Source organism: Botryllus schlosseri, chromosome 5 (assembly GCF_051294905.1).
Source record: "Botryllus schlosseri isolate E-star chromosome 5, Bs_hap1, whole genome shotgun sequence".
NCBI lineage: Eukaryota > Metazoa > Chordata > Ascidiacea > Stolidobranchia > Styelidae > Botryllus > Botryllus schlosseri.
Window position 1 is genome coordinate 8,442,169 of NC_137240.1, and position 15,086 is coordinate 8,457,254.

The 15,086-nt window shown below is 39.0% G+C and overlaps 2 protein-coding genes across 2 annotated transcripts; one reads left to right on the top strand and one right to left on the bottom strand.

The window, feature by feature from the left end:
- Nucleotides 1-1,234: 1,234 nt before the first annotated feature.
- LOC145440008 (C-reactive protein 1.1-like) lies at nt 1,235-5,754 on the bottom strand. The gene is made up of 3 exons (XM_080317670.1): nt 5,408-5,754; nt 5,271-5,334; nt 1,235-1,995 (listed from the first exon to the last, which is right to left on the bottom strand). Exons 1-3 carry the CDS (start codon nt 5,480-5,482, stop codon nt 1,376-1,378), a joined length of 759 nt encoding a protein of 252 aa, XP_080173796.1. The 5' UTR covers nt 5,483-5,754; the 3' UTR covers nt 1,235-1,375.
- A 5,330-nt stretch (nt 5,755-11,084) lies between these two features.
- LOC145439979 (neuronal pentraxin-2-like) lies at nt 11,085-11,642 on the top strand. Its single transcript, XM_080317647.1, has one exon. The coding sequence runs from the start codon at nt 11,085-11,087 to the stop codon at nt 11,640-11,642; it is 558 nt and encodes a 185-aa protein (XP_080173773.1).
- The last annotated feature ends 3,444 nt before the right edge of the window (nt 11,643-15,086 follow it).

Consider the following 15,086-nt stretch of genomic DNA (forward strand, 5'->3'; position numbering starts at 1 on the left):
ACACATCCACTGAGCACCAATTTGTGTAATTCACTGCTCCCAATTTAGAAATAAAAACAATACTCTGGATATTCTAAAATTTCCGACTTGACCCGCCAACATATATTTCTGCTTCTTATTTGGCCCTCGGGGAAAAATAATTGCCCACCCCTGCCCTAAGACAATCAAAAAGCCTTCAGAGAACAAGTAATATTCGCCGAGCCACAAAAACAAGTTCAGCATCATCGACTACAAATAAAATAATGTAACAGTTCATTGATCGTCAACGCGAAAAGGTTCGGTATTGTGACGTAACAAGGCCGTTTGGAAGCAGGTGAGTTGCAGCGCAAACCGCAAGCATGTTGGCCATTGTTGCAGAGCGATTGAGCATTCACACTCTCACTCTCACTGTGCACCTCCTCCTGAGCCAAAATATTCTAGACGGCATTGTTTCGTCGCAATGCGAAACTCTGTTACACTGCAAAATCGATGCTGATCTTTTTTTTTTGGGGGGGGGGTTCCATGGCCACGCATAGAATAAAATTTATATTTTCGCAAGCAGTACCGCGGTAGTTTTCGATTGATACGAATTGTATCAATTTTCGCATTCAGCAACTCAGTCTAAATAGTGCCGTGAATTCCCTTTGGTGAAATCGAAGGAATGACGTAACCCAATCGCAGTGAACTGTGACATTTTCTTGTGTCCGCACCATTGTAAAACACTATGATTCAAAATAACGCTATGTAGACTGAGTTGAATTTATAGGAATCTCAGTCACTTCGATGAGTGAAATCGTCGCAACTACCCATCGCTCGAGCCTTTTTGTCTTTGCGGACCCCCTTTGGTCCATCATGGACCCCTGCGCCATCCCAAAGTTCTAGTTCAAATTTAGCGTAATTTCCGTGTAACCAACAACTGTAGGTTAGTAATAAACAGAAACCAAATAACCTTTTGTGAAAATAACATCATAATATTTATGTAGAAACTAGAAAGACTTATATTATTTCAAAGCGAATTCTGTAATTGCATTTATTGAAATACGCAGCTTAGTAATTCGCTAAAAACTATGGTCTGCACAACCCAAGCCTTAGCATCCACCCATACAGCCATTTTAAATTTAGTTTATCATCATCTCACTATGTGTATAGCTGTGTGTCGCCTATTCGCACATGAGATCGCAAGGCGAAGGAGGCGTTACCTAATATTGATCGAAATCGCTGCAATAGCTGTGCGTATGAAGCGAAATTGCGTATATTCTGATGCATTGGTAAATTTCAATATATATTTTCATATTCATTCAGTAAAGCATACCTTGCTTATCTATAAATTTATGCAGGTACCGTCGAATTGAATACTGGTGAAAGATGTTTAGAAACCACTTCACCTTGCTTTTAATTACGGTGCACAGCTGTGAGGAACTAAGGCCGTCGCCCCGCCCTCTAATTCCACTTCGCTGTGCTGGAGCGTGATGTAGTAATCGCTAGGACAATGACATCGATCCAAAGACATCTGTGTGATTTCTTCGAACGTCAGTGCTCTTCTCCACAGCATGAAGTTGGATAATTTTCCTTGTGCAGATTCTGCAGCTTGAAATCCACCCCCCATAACATCTTGATCCAGACCCAGAATCATAACTCCACCACCTGATAAAACCCCGACTCTGGAACCGGGAAGAACGTCTTCGATTTGACCATTGACGAAGATATACGAGTATCCCGTCCGCGTGAAAGTAGTGACGCAGATGTGATATTCTATATTTGTCGCGAATGTCGGGTGTCCATCAACATATGAACCGAGAAGCCAAATTCCTATGTGGGACGCTGGATTTATAAGTAATATAAAATCATTTTGCTGATGCCGAGTAGCGTATGATAACCAGACGTCCCCGCTGGTCGTATATCTTGTGTACCACCCGCAAACGGTAAGCTCCTCAAGATCCGGGATCGGCGTCTTCACACGGATATAGTTAGTGGTCTGCTCCCGATCAGAAAATTCGTAACTAGTCTGTGGACAGTCTGAAAATGGATGAATACGTTCTCAGTTACTCTTGCAGTTGCCCCGCAACTTGTGTTTGCTGACAATGTCACGGATACTGTTTCGATACTAGCACTAACCCAGTTGCCTGCTATGCGATTCAAAACTCGACAGCAAGCTAATTGATATAAATTAGATGGTAATCAATCACTTTTTCCCTATCATGTTTTGATGCTCATTTATGTTTCACATTTTCAGAAAACGAAACAGCTGTTCCTATATCCCAGTATTTCTCGAACATTTTAGACCGCGACCCAAATTCGAGTTTTAATGGCATATTGCGACCCAATCCTGACACTTCAAAAATAATACATTTGTAACATTAGTATACGCATACAACTATTGTACAGAACGCATATCAATATGGAACATGTCTGGCGCACGATATCTCAAATTGGCGTACACATCATTGTCATCTGAGAAACGTATTTTTACAACTAACTGTCTATACAACAGTGGTTCTCAAACGGGGGCCCGCGAAACATTTTCAGGGAGTCTACGAAACCTCCAAATTTGTAAAATGCTTGATAACCAAGTTTCTATTTTTTAATTAGAGAAGTCCCGAGGAAGGTCGCTTCATAGCTGCTAGAGCTGGACTGCCAGAACTCACATAAACAGAGTGGCCGCACGATATGAAATATTGCACTGTGGAACTCAGTTTAATTGTAAAATCGCCATTAGCCTACTGATGCAAACATATTGCTTATTAGATATGTTTTTATTGGGCTTATAAAAGATTTGATTGCAAAAATCCAACTTCAAGCTGAGCTGCTATTAGATAAAAATGATTAGACTGGGCGTTAATTTCATTAAAAATATGCTTCTGAAGTTTGGTGAGATCATACCCAAGTGTGTCGTCGGAAGAGTTAGGCGTTTTTATTATATTAGCCTCCACGTATATTGTTAAATAATCCCTCCTGTGCGAAAAATTATCGAGACGACAGATTTCGCGTCCTCGGAAGGGGCCGCTCACACTTTCATCTATGTGCCTTGGAATCGACCTTTATCAAAATAAATCAGCCCAAGCATGGTCTACAGAAGGGGTTTGTGTAGGCTACCATCTTAAAACAGTGTTTTGTACGCTCTCTTATTTGAGATTTCAATCCGTGCTTGTGACGTCACATTTTGTGATAAGATTGTTGATATACAACAGTAGGGTTACTATATTTTGGAAATCTGAAAAGATGACACTTTTTCAGAATTTTCAGACTTGCAAGTTCTCAAAAATGGTAAATTTTTCCCACTTTGTGATCGGTTGACTAAAAAAAAGGTCAACTTTCTCGCACGGTGCCCAAAATACAGTTTTTCCTTCACATTGTCGGGTGGTTGACTACAAAAAAAGTCAAGGTCAACTTTCCACTCAGCTCCCGAAATACCCGCCGGAGCGTCACTTGGGGTGTTGATTTACGGCACCTCAGTCGAATTTTGCTATGAATATGACCAAAATTCTCAAAAAAGAGGACGAAATGGCGTCATCCGAGGACACTTTCAAAAAAGTCATAAAAGAGGACAAATCTTCTTAAAAGAGGACGTATGGTAACCCTATACCGCAGGGGCGGACAACTTCTCTGGTCGGCGGGCCGGATATGGGAAAATGAAGTACCTACCGGACTGGATTGCAGAGTGTATATATACATGAATCGCGTATTTATTCACTTATACAAGGAATGATTCTTATTTATTGTAAACTTTAAGTTTGATGCATGCACCAAAAAAAATATTATTGAGTTTATTTATTGAATTTATCAACAGTTTAGCTGCTGAAGTCAATCATACATCTGTGGTTGGTCAAAATTGTCAACGAATTCTTCGAACTCTGGCTGCATGTCGTATGTAGAGACACTTAGTAACGACTACACGTGAACATCAGTTAGCCTACATACTGGAGCGCAGCCTTTGTCTCGTTAATGTTCATCGTCGAAAATGAATGTAGACCCGAACAGAAGGTTCATGCTCGTTTAGTGTTGATTTTTTATGCTGCCCTCGCCATGCATATAGTGGTTCGCAGTTGAAATGCAATAAATGTCAACCAAAGATGTTATAATGAAGTAGCCTAATATATGAACATAAACACGGTTCACAATGCAGAACCTACCAAGGTTCGTCTGTGAACGTGAACCTGTAGATTTCTGAGGTTCACACACAGAACGCGAACGTGAACCTCACGTTCACACCATCCCTAATAAGAACACGTTTCAACAATGTTCTCTTAATTTAGACTGTGCAAGTTGGCAGTAGAATTTGCGCAAGCACGGTGGTTGTCAACCTTTTTGACCCCAGGGACCAGTAAAACCTCTTAACGAATGTTGCGGACCGATAAATCTTCAAAAATCCAAATGAACCAGAAATTGCGACAAATGTATTCAACTGAAATTTAACATTCAAAACAACATTCAATGCTTCCTTTTTGAAACTAGATATTTATACGTGATTGTACTGACGGCGACTTTCGCCGTTTGCCATAGCCTTTATTTTGCAGCCAAGTGTCGCTTAATCGCACAGTCGGAGTATAATGAAGTTTGTTTACCAGTCTAGCTTTTACATATAACTTGTCCGAAACAAGTTGTAAGTTACTTGTAAACAGTTTAGAGCCACACCTTTCTCATTGTGGCGTACTTCCAAAGTAGACTATGAATTGCCACACCATACAAAATGCGTTCCAGACTTCTAAATTAGTTCTATTTGATATTTTATTTGTATAACTCATGAAAATGCAACCAACTTCTTGAATTTTGGAAGTGAAATACAAAATTCTATTATATACGGCTGACCGGCAGGAAACTTTCCACAGAGAACCTATGCACAAGCAAACTGCACGCTCGCATTTCTTTCTTAAGAAATCTTACAACAATGAAACTCAAGTTAGTGGTTTTCTTCCGACAGAAAGAAACCTAAACAGAACCAGATAAAACACATCGAACATTAAAATGGAGCTTTAAATGAAGTTTCCAATTGGCCTATATACTTTTTCATTGCATAGACGCGTCGTAATTTGAATTTGGGTTGCTGAAAGTTCGACATAGTCTGCAGCATTCACTTTGATGTTTTACCTGTCCTAAAGATAAAAAATATTGATAATCAGTGGACTAGGTTGAAATAGGATCCAATAGTGCAAAAAAACCAAGCAATTTCAGGATCTGCGTTCATAAAAGTCTTTGATCACGTGTTAAATCCCATAACATTTTATTGAGAACAGTTTCCTATGAATACGCCGATATAGTCACACTATTAACATATTAGTAGCTGCCCTACTTACCGCGGCTCATTTTGGCTTGGACGACGGGGTTCGGTTGCCCCCTGTCCTCAAATTCCGCGTAATTCTGGCAAACGGAATGACTTTTAATATTTCAGTCATTGAAATCATAATAGTCAACGAAGTGCAGAATCACCTACCGCCGGGAGTACTTTTTCAGTCGACGAAATTCCCACACAGAAGACTGATATGCTAAGGTAATGAATCAGCTTCATAATGGCTAACAACTTGTGGAAGCAAATATCACCACTGAAATCGATTTAAATTGTCGGATAATGGTAATGATGTCGACTCGAAACCTATTTATACTGGTCAGAGAGGTAAACAAGCTTCTGTGAACCATTGGCTTGAGAAAAAAGATAGACACTTTCACTAGCGGCTTTGTTGTGATAGATTCTGCAGTTTTTTCCGAGAGGGATAAACATTATCGGGAGTCTATCACTGGTCGCACAAAATCGTCTCGCGAACTGTACTTTTATCACACCTGAGCTAGTTTCAAAAAAAAACATTGGAGAGGAGTGAGATGATTTGAGAAAATGGATGATTCCAATTCACATTCAAACATATGTCTGCTTGTAGCTACAAACCAGGCAAAAAGGATGCACATCTCGGATGAACTAGTTTCGCACTTGAGATTTCTGCCATAATAGATGAGAAATTTGACGAGTGAAGTGGTTATTTTTTGCATATGCTGAAAATAACAAAATTAACTTATTTTTCGCTATTTTCAGGTGTTACTTTTGGCTATTTTGGTATTGCGGTGAATTCACATTCATAGACTAGAATTAAACATGTAAAAAGCTTCAATTTAATTTCGAAAAGCCTTATTTTTGGCATTTTCGAAATTTATATTTGTCAGTTTTGGCATTTTTTCCCGAAATGAAAAAAATAAACATGCCTGCCTATCGATCGATCTGGACGTGATCGAGCATTTCATTTCATTCAATACAACATTTCCATCGTTGAGTTAATGCCAAAATTCCCAGTAATTTATATGCGTCAATGACTGTTGTAATGTCCATCATAACATCGGGCTTATCGTGCATCAATATTCAGATTCGTGGAAACCGACGCGGATAAAGCAATATGTGTGATGCCACTGACGCTATCTTTATCATTGATGTGATATTGACAATTGACTTATCAACCAAAACTAGTGCACCCCCAATTTCGAGAAGTAGCCCAGATAACCAATAGAGAGTGACTTCCTTCAAACAAGCTTCTTTATTGTGTTTCTGCACATGTTGAGGCTTGATTCAACAACGGTTAGTAGTTATGGTGATGCTATCTCGCTAGGGCTAGAGCGCAACAGTTCGACCTTACCTTTGATCTACGGATGGTGTGAACGTAAGTTTCGCGTTCGTGTTCTGTGTGTGAACCTCAGAAATTTAGATGTTCACCTTCACAAATCAACCTCGGTAAGTTCTACACTTTTAACCTTGTTACAATGTTACAATTTTCGCGTCATTAAAACGTATTTTGATTGAAATTCGTTGCAGCTCAACTTCGGACCGCTCTACGCATGGAGCTGGCAACACAGAAAATTGACACTCAATAAGCGTGCACCATGACGATCTTAAACTTTTTCTTACTTGGGTGCAAGAGTTAGTTCGAAATTTCCAGCTTTCCGTTTGTGAATATTTAGTGAATATCTGCTGTGGGCTTGAACCGCACATAACATCACACAGAATCAACCACGAAATACGCTACATATAGGTAGTCTGCGAAAGATGCATATTCAACTGATGAATAATGAAATTGATATAAAGAACAAATCGTTGCCTTTGTAAACAAATCCAGCAGGCGTTGGCCTACTATTGCTCGCACCTGCTCGTTACACACCCCTACACTAAAGCACCCCAACGGTCTCCGACGGTGTTTTTTAAGAAAAACCCAATGTCGGGAAAATCTTATCATGAATTCAAACCATGCTGTTTGTTTAATACAAATTTCGGCACATTTTCATGATCAGACCATATTCTAGTAAAGACCATTCAACGTGTCTCACCAATTGGCTATATGCCCGTCACTCTGACCCCGTATATAACAAAATAACTACAAATGTATAACATTGGAAACATCATTTGTTGCTGCCTTTTTAAAACTAGATATTTATACGTGGTTGCATTGAATTTTCTGCGAGGCAATGCTTTTGAATTCCTGTTAAAGACCGGTGACTCAATAGTGATTGTTCGACATCTGTTGATGAAAATACATCTTTTGCCGTTTGCTATAGTTTGTTTATCAGTCTACCTAGCATTCACATATAGCTTGTCCGAAACAAGTTGGAGGCTACTTGTAAACAGTTTCGTGCAACACTTTCCTCATTATGGCGTACTCCCAAAGTATAGGCGTTCCAAACTTTTAAGTCAGTTTCACATTTGATGTTTTATATTTTATTATTTATAATTTATGAACGAGAAACCATATTTTTGAATTTGGAATTGAAATACCAAATTCCATTAAATTGGACGGACCAGCAGGAAACTTGCCACGTACCGGTGGTTGAGAACCACTATGCTCTAGCGAACTGCAAGCTCGAATTTCTTTTATCAGAATCCGAACAATAAAACTCAGGTTAGTAGTTTACAACGGCACTTCGCCTTGCAGAAACTTGAACACAACAAGATATAACACCTCTAGGGCTGGGCACAATGACTCGAGTACTCGAATCTGAATCGAGTATTAATTTCAATGATTCGAGTCGAGTAGTGAAACACGATTTTTCGAGTACTGAAATTTAATTAACAACGTAACTGAAAGCTAATTTAACAACGAGAATTAAAGGTTTCGATACTATTTTCCAATGTGAAAGGCTTGAAACCCTGATTGGCCGTATCGATCCATACGAAACATAGTACAAACCTACCGACGTTACTGGAAATCACACATTTCCGAAGTCACAATAATCCCATACCTTTAGTCACAAAGTATATACAATGAAATCGGTAGGTTCGAAAAAAATACCAAAGCGTCTTAATGTGATGGATAACAGGCATTACAGTTTTTTTTTGTGCCACAAAAAGTAACTATTTGAACTTTGACATGTTTTATTCTGTAATGACGTCACAATGAGTGCTACTCGAATACCCGACACGACTCGCAGCCTATTACGTGATTCATAATCGAATCACTCAGGTACTCGATTTTGCTCAGGCCTAAACACCTCCAATATATCAAAAGGAAGCAACAAATGAAGTTTCCAGTATTTACATTTTAGACGCAGTTGTCGTAGTTGCAATTCGGGTTGCTGCAGGTTCGCCGGTCAGCGCCATTTACTTTGATGTTTTACCAGCCCGCAAGATCAAAAAGGTTGGGAAACACTGGGCTATAGGTCACAATGGGATCTTTGGGAGTATTTCAGGATTTTAAAAGTTACAATGGGAGTATTTCAGGGTCGCCGTTAAAAAAAGTGTAGGACAATCTGGGGTGAATCTAATACCATGTTACCTATATAGAACAGTTTTCTATGAATAAGCCGATATAATGGCACCATTAGCATATTAGTAGCAGCCCTACTAACATTGCCTCATCGTGGCTTTGACGACGGTGTTCGGTTGTGCCCTGTTCTCAAACACCGCGTGATTCTTACATACGGAATGAGTTTTTTGATTTCAAGTTCAATCATTGAAATCATAATATTTTACGAAGTGCAGAATCACCTGCCGCCGGGAGGGCCTTTTCAGTCGACGAAATTACCACACAGAAGACAGATATGCTAAGATATTAAATCAACTTCATAATGGATGACAACTTGTAGAAGCAAGGACCACCAGTAAAAAATCAATATATAAACTATCGGATGATGGTAGTCATGTCGAGTCGAAACCTATTTAATCTGGTCACAAAGTGAATGGGCTTCGGTAAACTATTGGCTCGAAGAATAACGACGTTGCGTGATAGATTCGGCAATTTTTCCCGGCATGGATGAATTTTATCGGAAGTCTGTCGTTGGTCGCACAAAATCGTCTCGCCAACTGTACTTTTATCACATCTGAGCTAGTTTAAAAAACATTGGAGGGGAGTGGGAAGTTTTGCGAAAACGGAAGAATCCAATTAACATTCAAATGTACTTGCTACAAATCAAACAAAAGTAATGCACATCTGCGACGAACTAGTTTCAAACTTTAGATTTCTTCCAAACTAGATGAGAAATTTCATGAGTGAATGCACCTTCCAGTACACCCTCATTAAATTTCCCTACTGAAAACTCTCGATTTCCCCTACCGGAAATTTCTACCCTGTTAGGCTTGGTGAGTGGTTTAGGTAGCTTCAAAGATTGCGCGAAGTCACACGATTCCCAAGGCGGAAGGTTTAGAGCAGGGGTCACCAACCCAGTGCCCGCGGGCACCAGGTAGCCCGCGAGGAATAGATGAGTAGCCCGCGAGCCAATTCTAAAAGTAGGTGGAGTAGCAGCATTTATCAATATTCGTCAGATTATTACCAGCGAGCTTTTAAATATGTAAATTGATTGATTCAGCTATACTTGTTTAAAACACACTAACATGTAACTTACATATATAAACACTTGAAAATATCTTCGATTGCAAATAGTAATATATAGAAGTATGTGATAGAATCACAAGAAATTGAAGATACGGCGCATTGCCTATACAGGTGACATGACGGAATGCCCGTCCATGGTTTTGAAATGGTGGGGGTTCCGTTACGATAGCTCGACGACCAGGACAATGCCAAAGTAGTAAACAATATTACTATTCGGACTCAGACAGCCGTGAAGCACTAGCAGATTTTCAGTATCTATATACCCATTACGTATTGCATCTTTTGGCACGACTTGTTTTTGGTAGAAACATGGTATATTAAACTGCATTGAGTGTAACAGAAACAAGCCGTGCCAAAAGATGCAATACGTAAGGGGTGTACAGATACTGAAAATCTGCTAGTACTTCGCTTCTGTAATCGTTGCTTCTGTCAGTGGAATCTTGTCATTTCAGGATGCTGATCAGTAGGAGATTGAAATTGAAACAGTGCGAAATGACCCCCACCTCACTGTGCAGCAAACGTTTGGTACATTGTTTATATGGAAAAGTACAGTGGTGTTATCGCATCAACTATAAAGGTTTCAAGCGTCTATGGTTAAACTTATCGTTGTGAATCAGCCTTTTCGGACATCAACTTCATCAAAAACAAACACAAAACACGCTTAATTATTACACTTCTGGAACACTCATTCAGAAATGCGGTGTCAAGTTAAATACCAGGGTACAGCGCACTAGTTGATATCATACTATGCCACTGACCGCTATAGAAACAGATAACATAATGTCCAGTCCTCCCCAGTGCTATGAATATCAAAGCGGAAATTCATTGTGGTACGGGTGAACGGCGGGAGTTAATAGTAGCCAGCCGCTTCAATCATTACGCAAAAGTAGCCCTTGGTTGTCAAAAGGTTGGTGACCCCTGGTTTAATGTAACAGGGACCCTAATTTAAGAACTCCCGCGTTCACAAACTTGTTTTTCCGCTTCATACAAATTCCTGTCAGTTCTTGTTGACATTCTTATTAACAACTTCCATAAAAATCTTCATTTAAAAAAGCCATGTTTCGGGCAATGTCAAAATTTTATTTTTGAAGGTTTAAGCATTTGTTTCCAGAAAGAAAAAAATCCTACCGTCCAAGCATTTCGCAGATTCCATATGACTACTGGGTTCTGTTGAGGCTGTCAGCATTATCAGGTTCCTGGAATTATTTGAATTGCTAGGTACAGATTGTCTTAATGAACGCAAGCGAGCTGCTCCATTATTTCAATGTGATGTTGCCATCATTGATTTATTGAAAAGTTCCGATAATTTATATGCGTCAAGCTTTGGTACCAGATTTCAGTCAATTCACAACTTGCTTCTGGCTGACGAGAGTCTCTAAGGATAATCATGATTCGTGGATATCGTATAATGACGGTCGATATGAAAATGCGTTCCTGGTGGTTACTCAGGGAGATAACTTGAATTTGTGGATAAACAACTACAATGTCCGCGCTTCCTTTCCTCTTTCTACGAACACTGACTACCATGTGTGCATAGCGTCAGTCTCTTCGACTACTGGAAAACATTACGTATTTCTCAAGGGAGAACTGCATCAAGTTATCCATCATAAACCTGCGGTCGTCAAAGGCGAAGGAATATTCATAATCGGTCAGGAGCAAGATGCTATTGGAGGTGGTTTCGACCCGAAACAATCGTTGAAAGGAAGTGTCTCAAACCTCGCTATGTGGGATAGAATTCTCAGCACTAGTGACATCGTGCAAATGTATCACAACAGATGTCTCTGTCCTCCAGGGAGAATCCTCTCCTTGGAATTAAAGAACATCGATATGTTTGGAGGAGTGTCAACTCACAAGACGGAAAAGTGCTAAGTCAGCAATAAGCAAGAAACCTACTATTCAAAAAGAGTGATCTATATATTTCAGGATACTGAATTTTGCTTTCAAATTTCCTTCATAAGTTGTATAATTGTATATGTACTGAGTAAGTGACTAAATAAATTTCTGAACATAATAACATCGTAATGATGAGCCCATATTCATGAAAATAGTAAAATACATGGAATGGTAATATAAGCTCACAGCATAGTAGCGAATGAGAAGTTAATTGCTTATATTAGAAGCAGACAAGGGAGATTACTACATTAATGTACTCGATGACAATATAATCAGTGAGATGAGCCTGCATATTATGAGGTAGTAATATTTTACAAATTGTTACCGCTCAATATATCTTTGTCACTGACGATCTATCACCCCATCAATTTATATTCTAATATTTACATGATATGAGTGAATCCTTCATAGCAGATTAAAATGTTAACTGGAAAATGACAAAATAACTGTTGGTGCCCGCTTCAAGTAGGACCATGGAATTGATAGTAAAATAAGAGAAAGTGGACGAGAAACTCTGCCATCATGCGGATATTGCGACCCACTGTTACGAGTAGGCTAATGGGAATGAACTGTAGGGCTCTCCAAAAATGACTTTTTTTCTCAAATCGAACTGGCTACTTGATAAAATTTTCAGGTTGCCTAATTTAAGCCTACACACCAAATTTGGTTCAATTCCAACCAGTAGCTACAAGCTATAAAATGTAAAATGATAAGTTCACCAACAGTGCAAACATCTGTGACGCAAACAAAGTCAAAATTGACTTTGTAAACAATATTGACGATTTTTCACCTAACGCTTGACATGTCAAAAAATCGCCCTAGTTTTCATTGTGGAGATACCTCTCAAATACGAAATTCGGACGGTACACAGAGCAATAAGCATGAATAATCTGGAATTAAATAGCACCTAGCGCGAAAACAATTTCAGTTTAAAAATTTGTCAAATATATTCATGTCCAATAGTAGCACGAAGCATATAAATATCCAAGCAATTTGGGTCTCTAATACGTTCTATTTCCCGATTTTGGGTTGACTCAAACGTACCTGACCATGAGCCAATTCAAAAACCAATGACGCTTGCCGCATTCCATTCACACTTCTTCATGGAAAGAACATTATTTCTCAACCCGTAGCAGGCCGTTCAGCAAAAGAACAATTCAACAGATAACTTTTGGGCTGCCATAAAACGCGACTGCCATTCTACAAAAGTGTGTCATAATTGAGTAAATTTGGAGTGGCTACATAAAAATCCTCATTTCTTGGATTCAAAAGGCATATTATACAACGCATACGACATTTCCTCGTGCGGAAATATCTGATTTTTACATGACTTGTTCCTTGCTACACGCGCTTTGTAAAGATGATTGACAGAAAGACGACAAAATCATTAGCAAACACCTATACACTCATTGGCCAGTTACTGCTAATTTAGAGACATGTTTTGATCGGTGCATGGTTCTCGTATCAGTCACAATTAGGGTTGCATTTAAAACAAATGGTTGTTTAAAACACTTTGTTTAGAACATGTTTTGAACTGTGTTTTAAACAAAGGCCTTTTTGAACAAAAAAACAATATTGTTTTTTAAGTTGTAAAATCACGACATAATTGTGTAAATACTTTCCAAAATGATGTTGTATGAGCCTATACAAACAATTGCCACCCAATATAGCCGACGTATGCGAATGGGCTGGTTGGAAACATCAAAATATTCGGTTAAACAGCTGTATAGTTCGTAGATATTTTGTCAAAGGAGCTATATTTACCCTATATTTTTAACTCTCAATGTCAATCCACTATGGCGTCACAATTGAATATTCGTGACGCCATGGGCTTGGAAAAGACAAAAACAATAAAAAACATGTTTTAAACAAGAGCCTTGCGTATGCATGGTAGGACGCAAATATGACATTTCAAATCAGATTATAATCAAGCTTTTTGCCGTTGATGAAATTTGAAGTGTCAGCACATATTTAACTCATTTTGAGGTCATAAAAATTAATTTCTCTCAGGCAACTTCGCGCCCCCTTCAGCTGCTTTCAAGCGCTCAAAGGGTTCAGTCGTACCAAATATTATAGGCCTAATGTCTTTTGGGTGCACTGTACAATACCAGGAGCGGTACGAACTCAGCGACCACTGTCATCACGTTGAAACAACTGAAGTCCTGGAAAAACGTAAATCGGTGGGAACTAGGCGACTGCTATACAGTGATTACAGTCGTTGAATTAATCCAAATGTCACAAATATATCTAGCTCATGCAGTCGGTATATGACGCACTGTATGCAATACAGATCATATCCGGGCGAAACATATACTCTACTTTTAACCGGTATAGGCTGCATTTGTCAGCTGCTCTAATTCTACACAGGAGCTGCAGGCAAGTTCGATGTCTTCTCTTTGTATGACTTAGTGCTACTACTTGACTTGTATTAAATACGTCGAACACAGCGCAATCTTTCATACGGGAAGAATTTAAGGTAATTAGGTTACCTTACAATAAACTTCATATTAGGGATTCTCAAACTTATTTTAGCAGCGTAACCGTTTTGCTATTGAGTGCCGTATTTTGAATACATTTCATAAACGGCCTCATTCTACTGAACAACCGAAATGGACCTCCTGGGCGCCAAATATCCATAATAAATTGGCTACTGCTGGGGGACTTCGCATCGCTGATGGACCTGGTGGAACTCTGTGATATCACTGTTTTCTTGTGAAATACTTGCGCATCAAAATTTTAAATTGTAGAGACGGAACGATCTCGCAGGCTCACTATATGCACCGAAATCCCGCGTGTTAGGAAAAATGATTGGAATTAGATGCTTAGATGCGCCAAGCTCGAGAATTTTTTAAACTTCATGAAAGAATTTTGTCGATGCTTTTCGTTGGTTAATATAGCAAATATTGCAAACATATTAAGAGATCGCTCTGGCGCTCAACTTAACATTATAATCTTATCTGCCCGTACTTTAGTAACCCTTACTTAGACAATTTGTACTACAGCAACTTACAAATGTGAGTCTGTATTATTAACATTTACTACTATCTTCGTGCGTCGTGCTAATCGAACCGTTAATACGAAAATTTGATGATTGTTCGTGGAAAGAAAGCAGAATGTTGATTTTACATCATTTTTCCCGCGTGTTGCAGGCTTAAACGGGCTGACCTACTGTATGCCTGACACTATACCTGCTTTCGTTGCAGACGTTTGGCTACGTAATAATTATAGTGCTAAAATATTAATTCACGAGGCAAAGTTATCGTAAAAGCTACGATACGTCGTAATTCAAACAAGTTTTTACAATTGCCTCGCGACGACAAACGTTATGGATACATTGTACCTTAATTTCCTATTATGTTTATATGAAATATTATTGCACGTTGAAAAAGTAACAATTTTATGCTTTTCATCCGCACTTAT

Bases quoted from the DNA above. Each gene is read 5' to 3' on its own strand.
- LOC145440008 (XM_080317670.1), bottom strand. From the start codon at position 5,482: ATGAAGCTGATTCATTACCTTAGCATATCAGTCTTCTGTGTGGGAATT. The intron at 5,335-5,407 runs GTAGGTGATTCT...TCCGTTTGCCAG, and splicing joins CTGAAAAAGTACTCCCGGCG to AATTACGCGGAATTTGAGGA. The intron at 1,996-5,270 runs GTAAGTAGGGCA...ATCCATTTTCAG, and splicing joins CCAAGCCAAAATGAGCCGCG to ACTGTCCACAGACTAGTTAC.
- LOC145439979 (XM_080317647.1), top strand. From the start codon at position 11,085: ATGCGTCAAGCTTTGGTACCAGATTTCAGTCAATTCACAACTTGCTTC.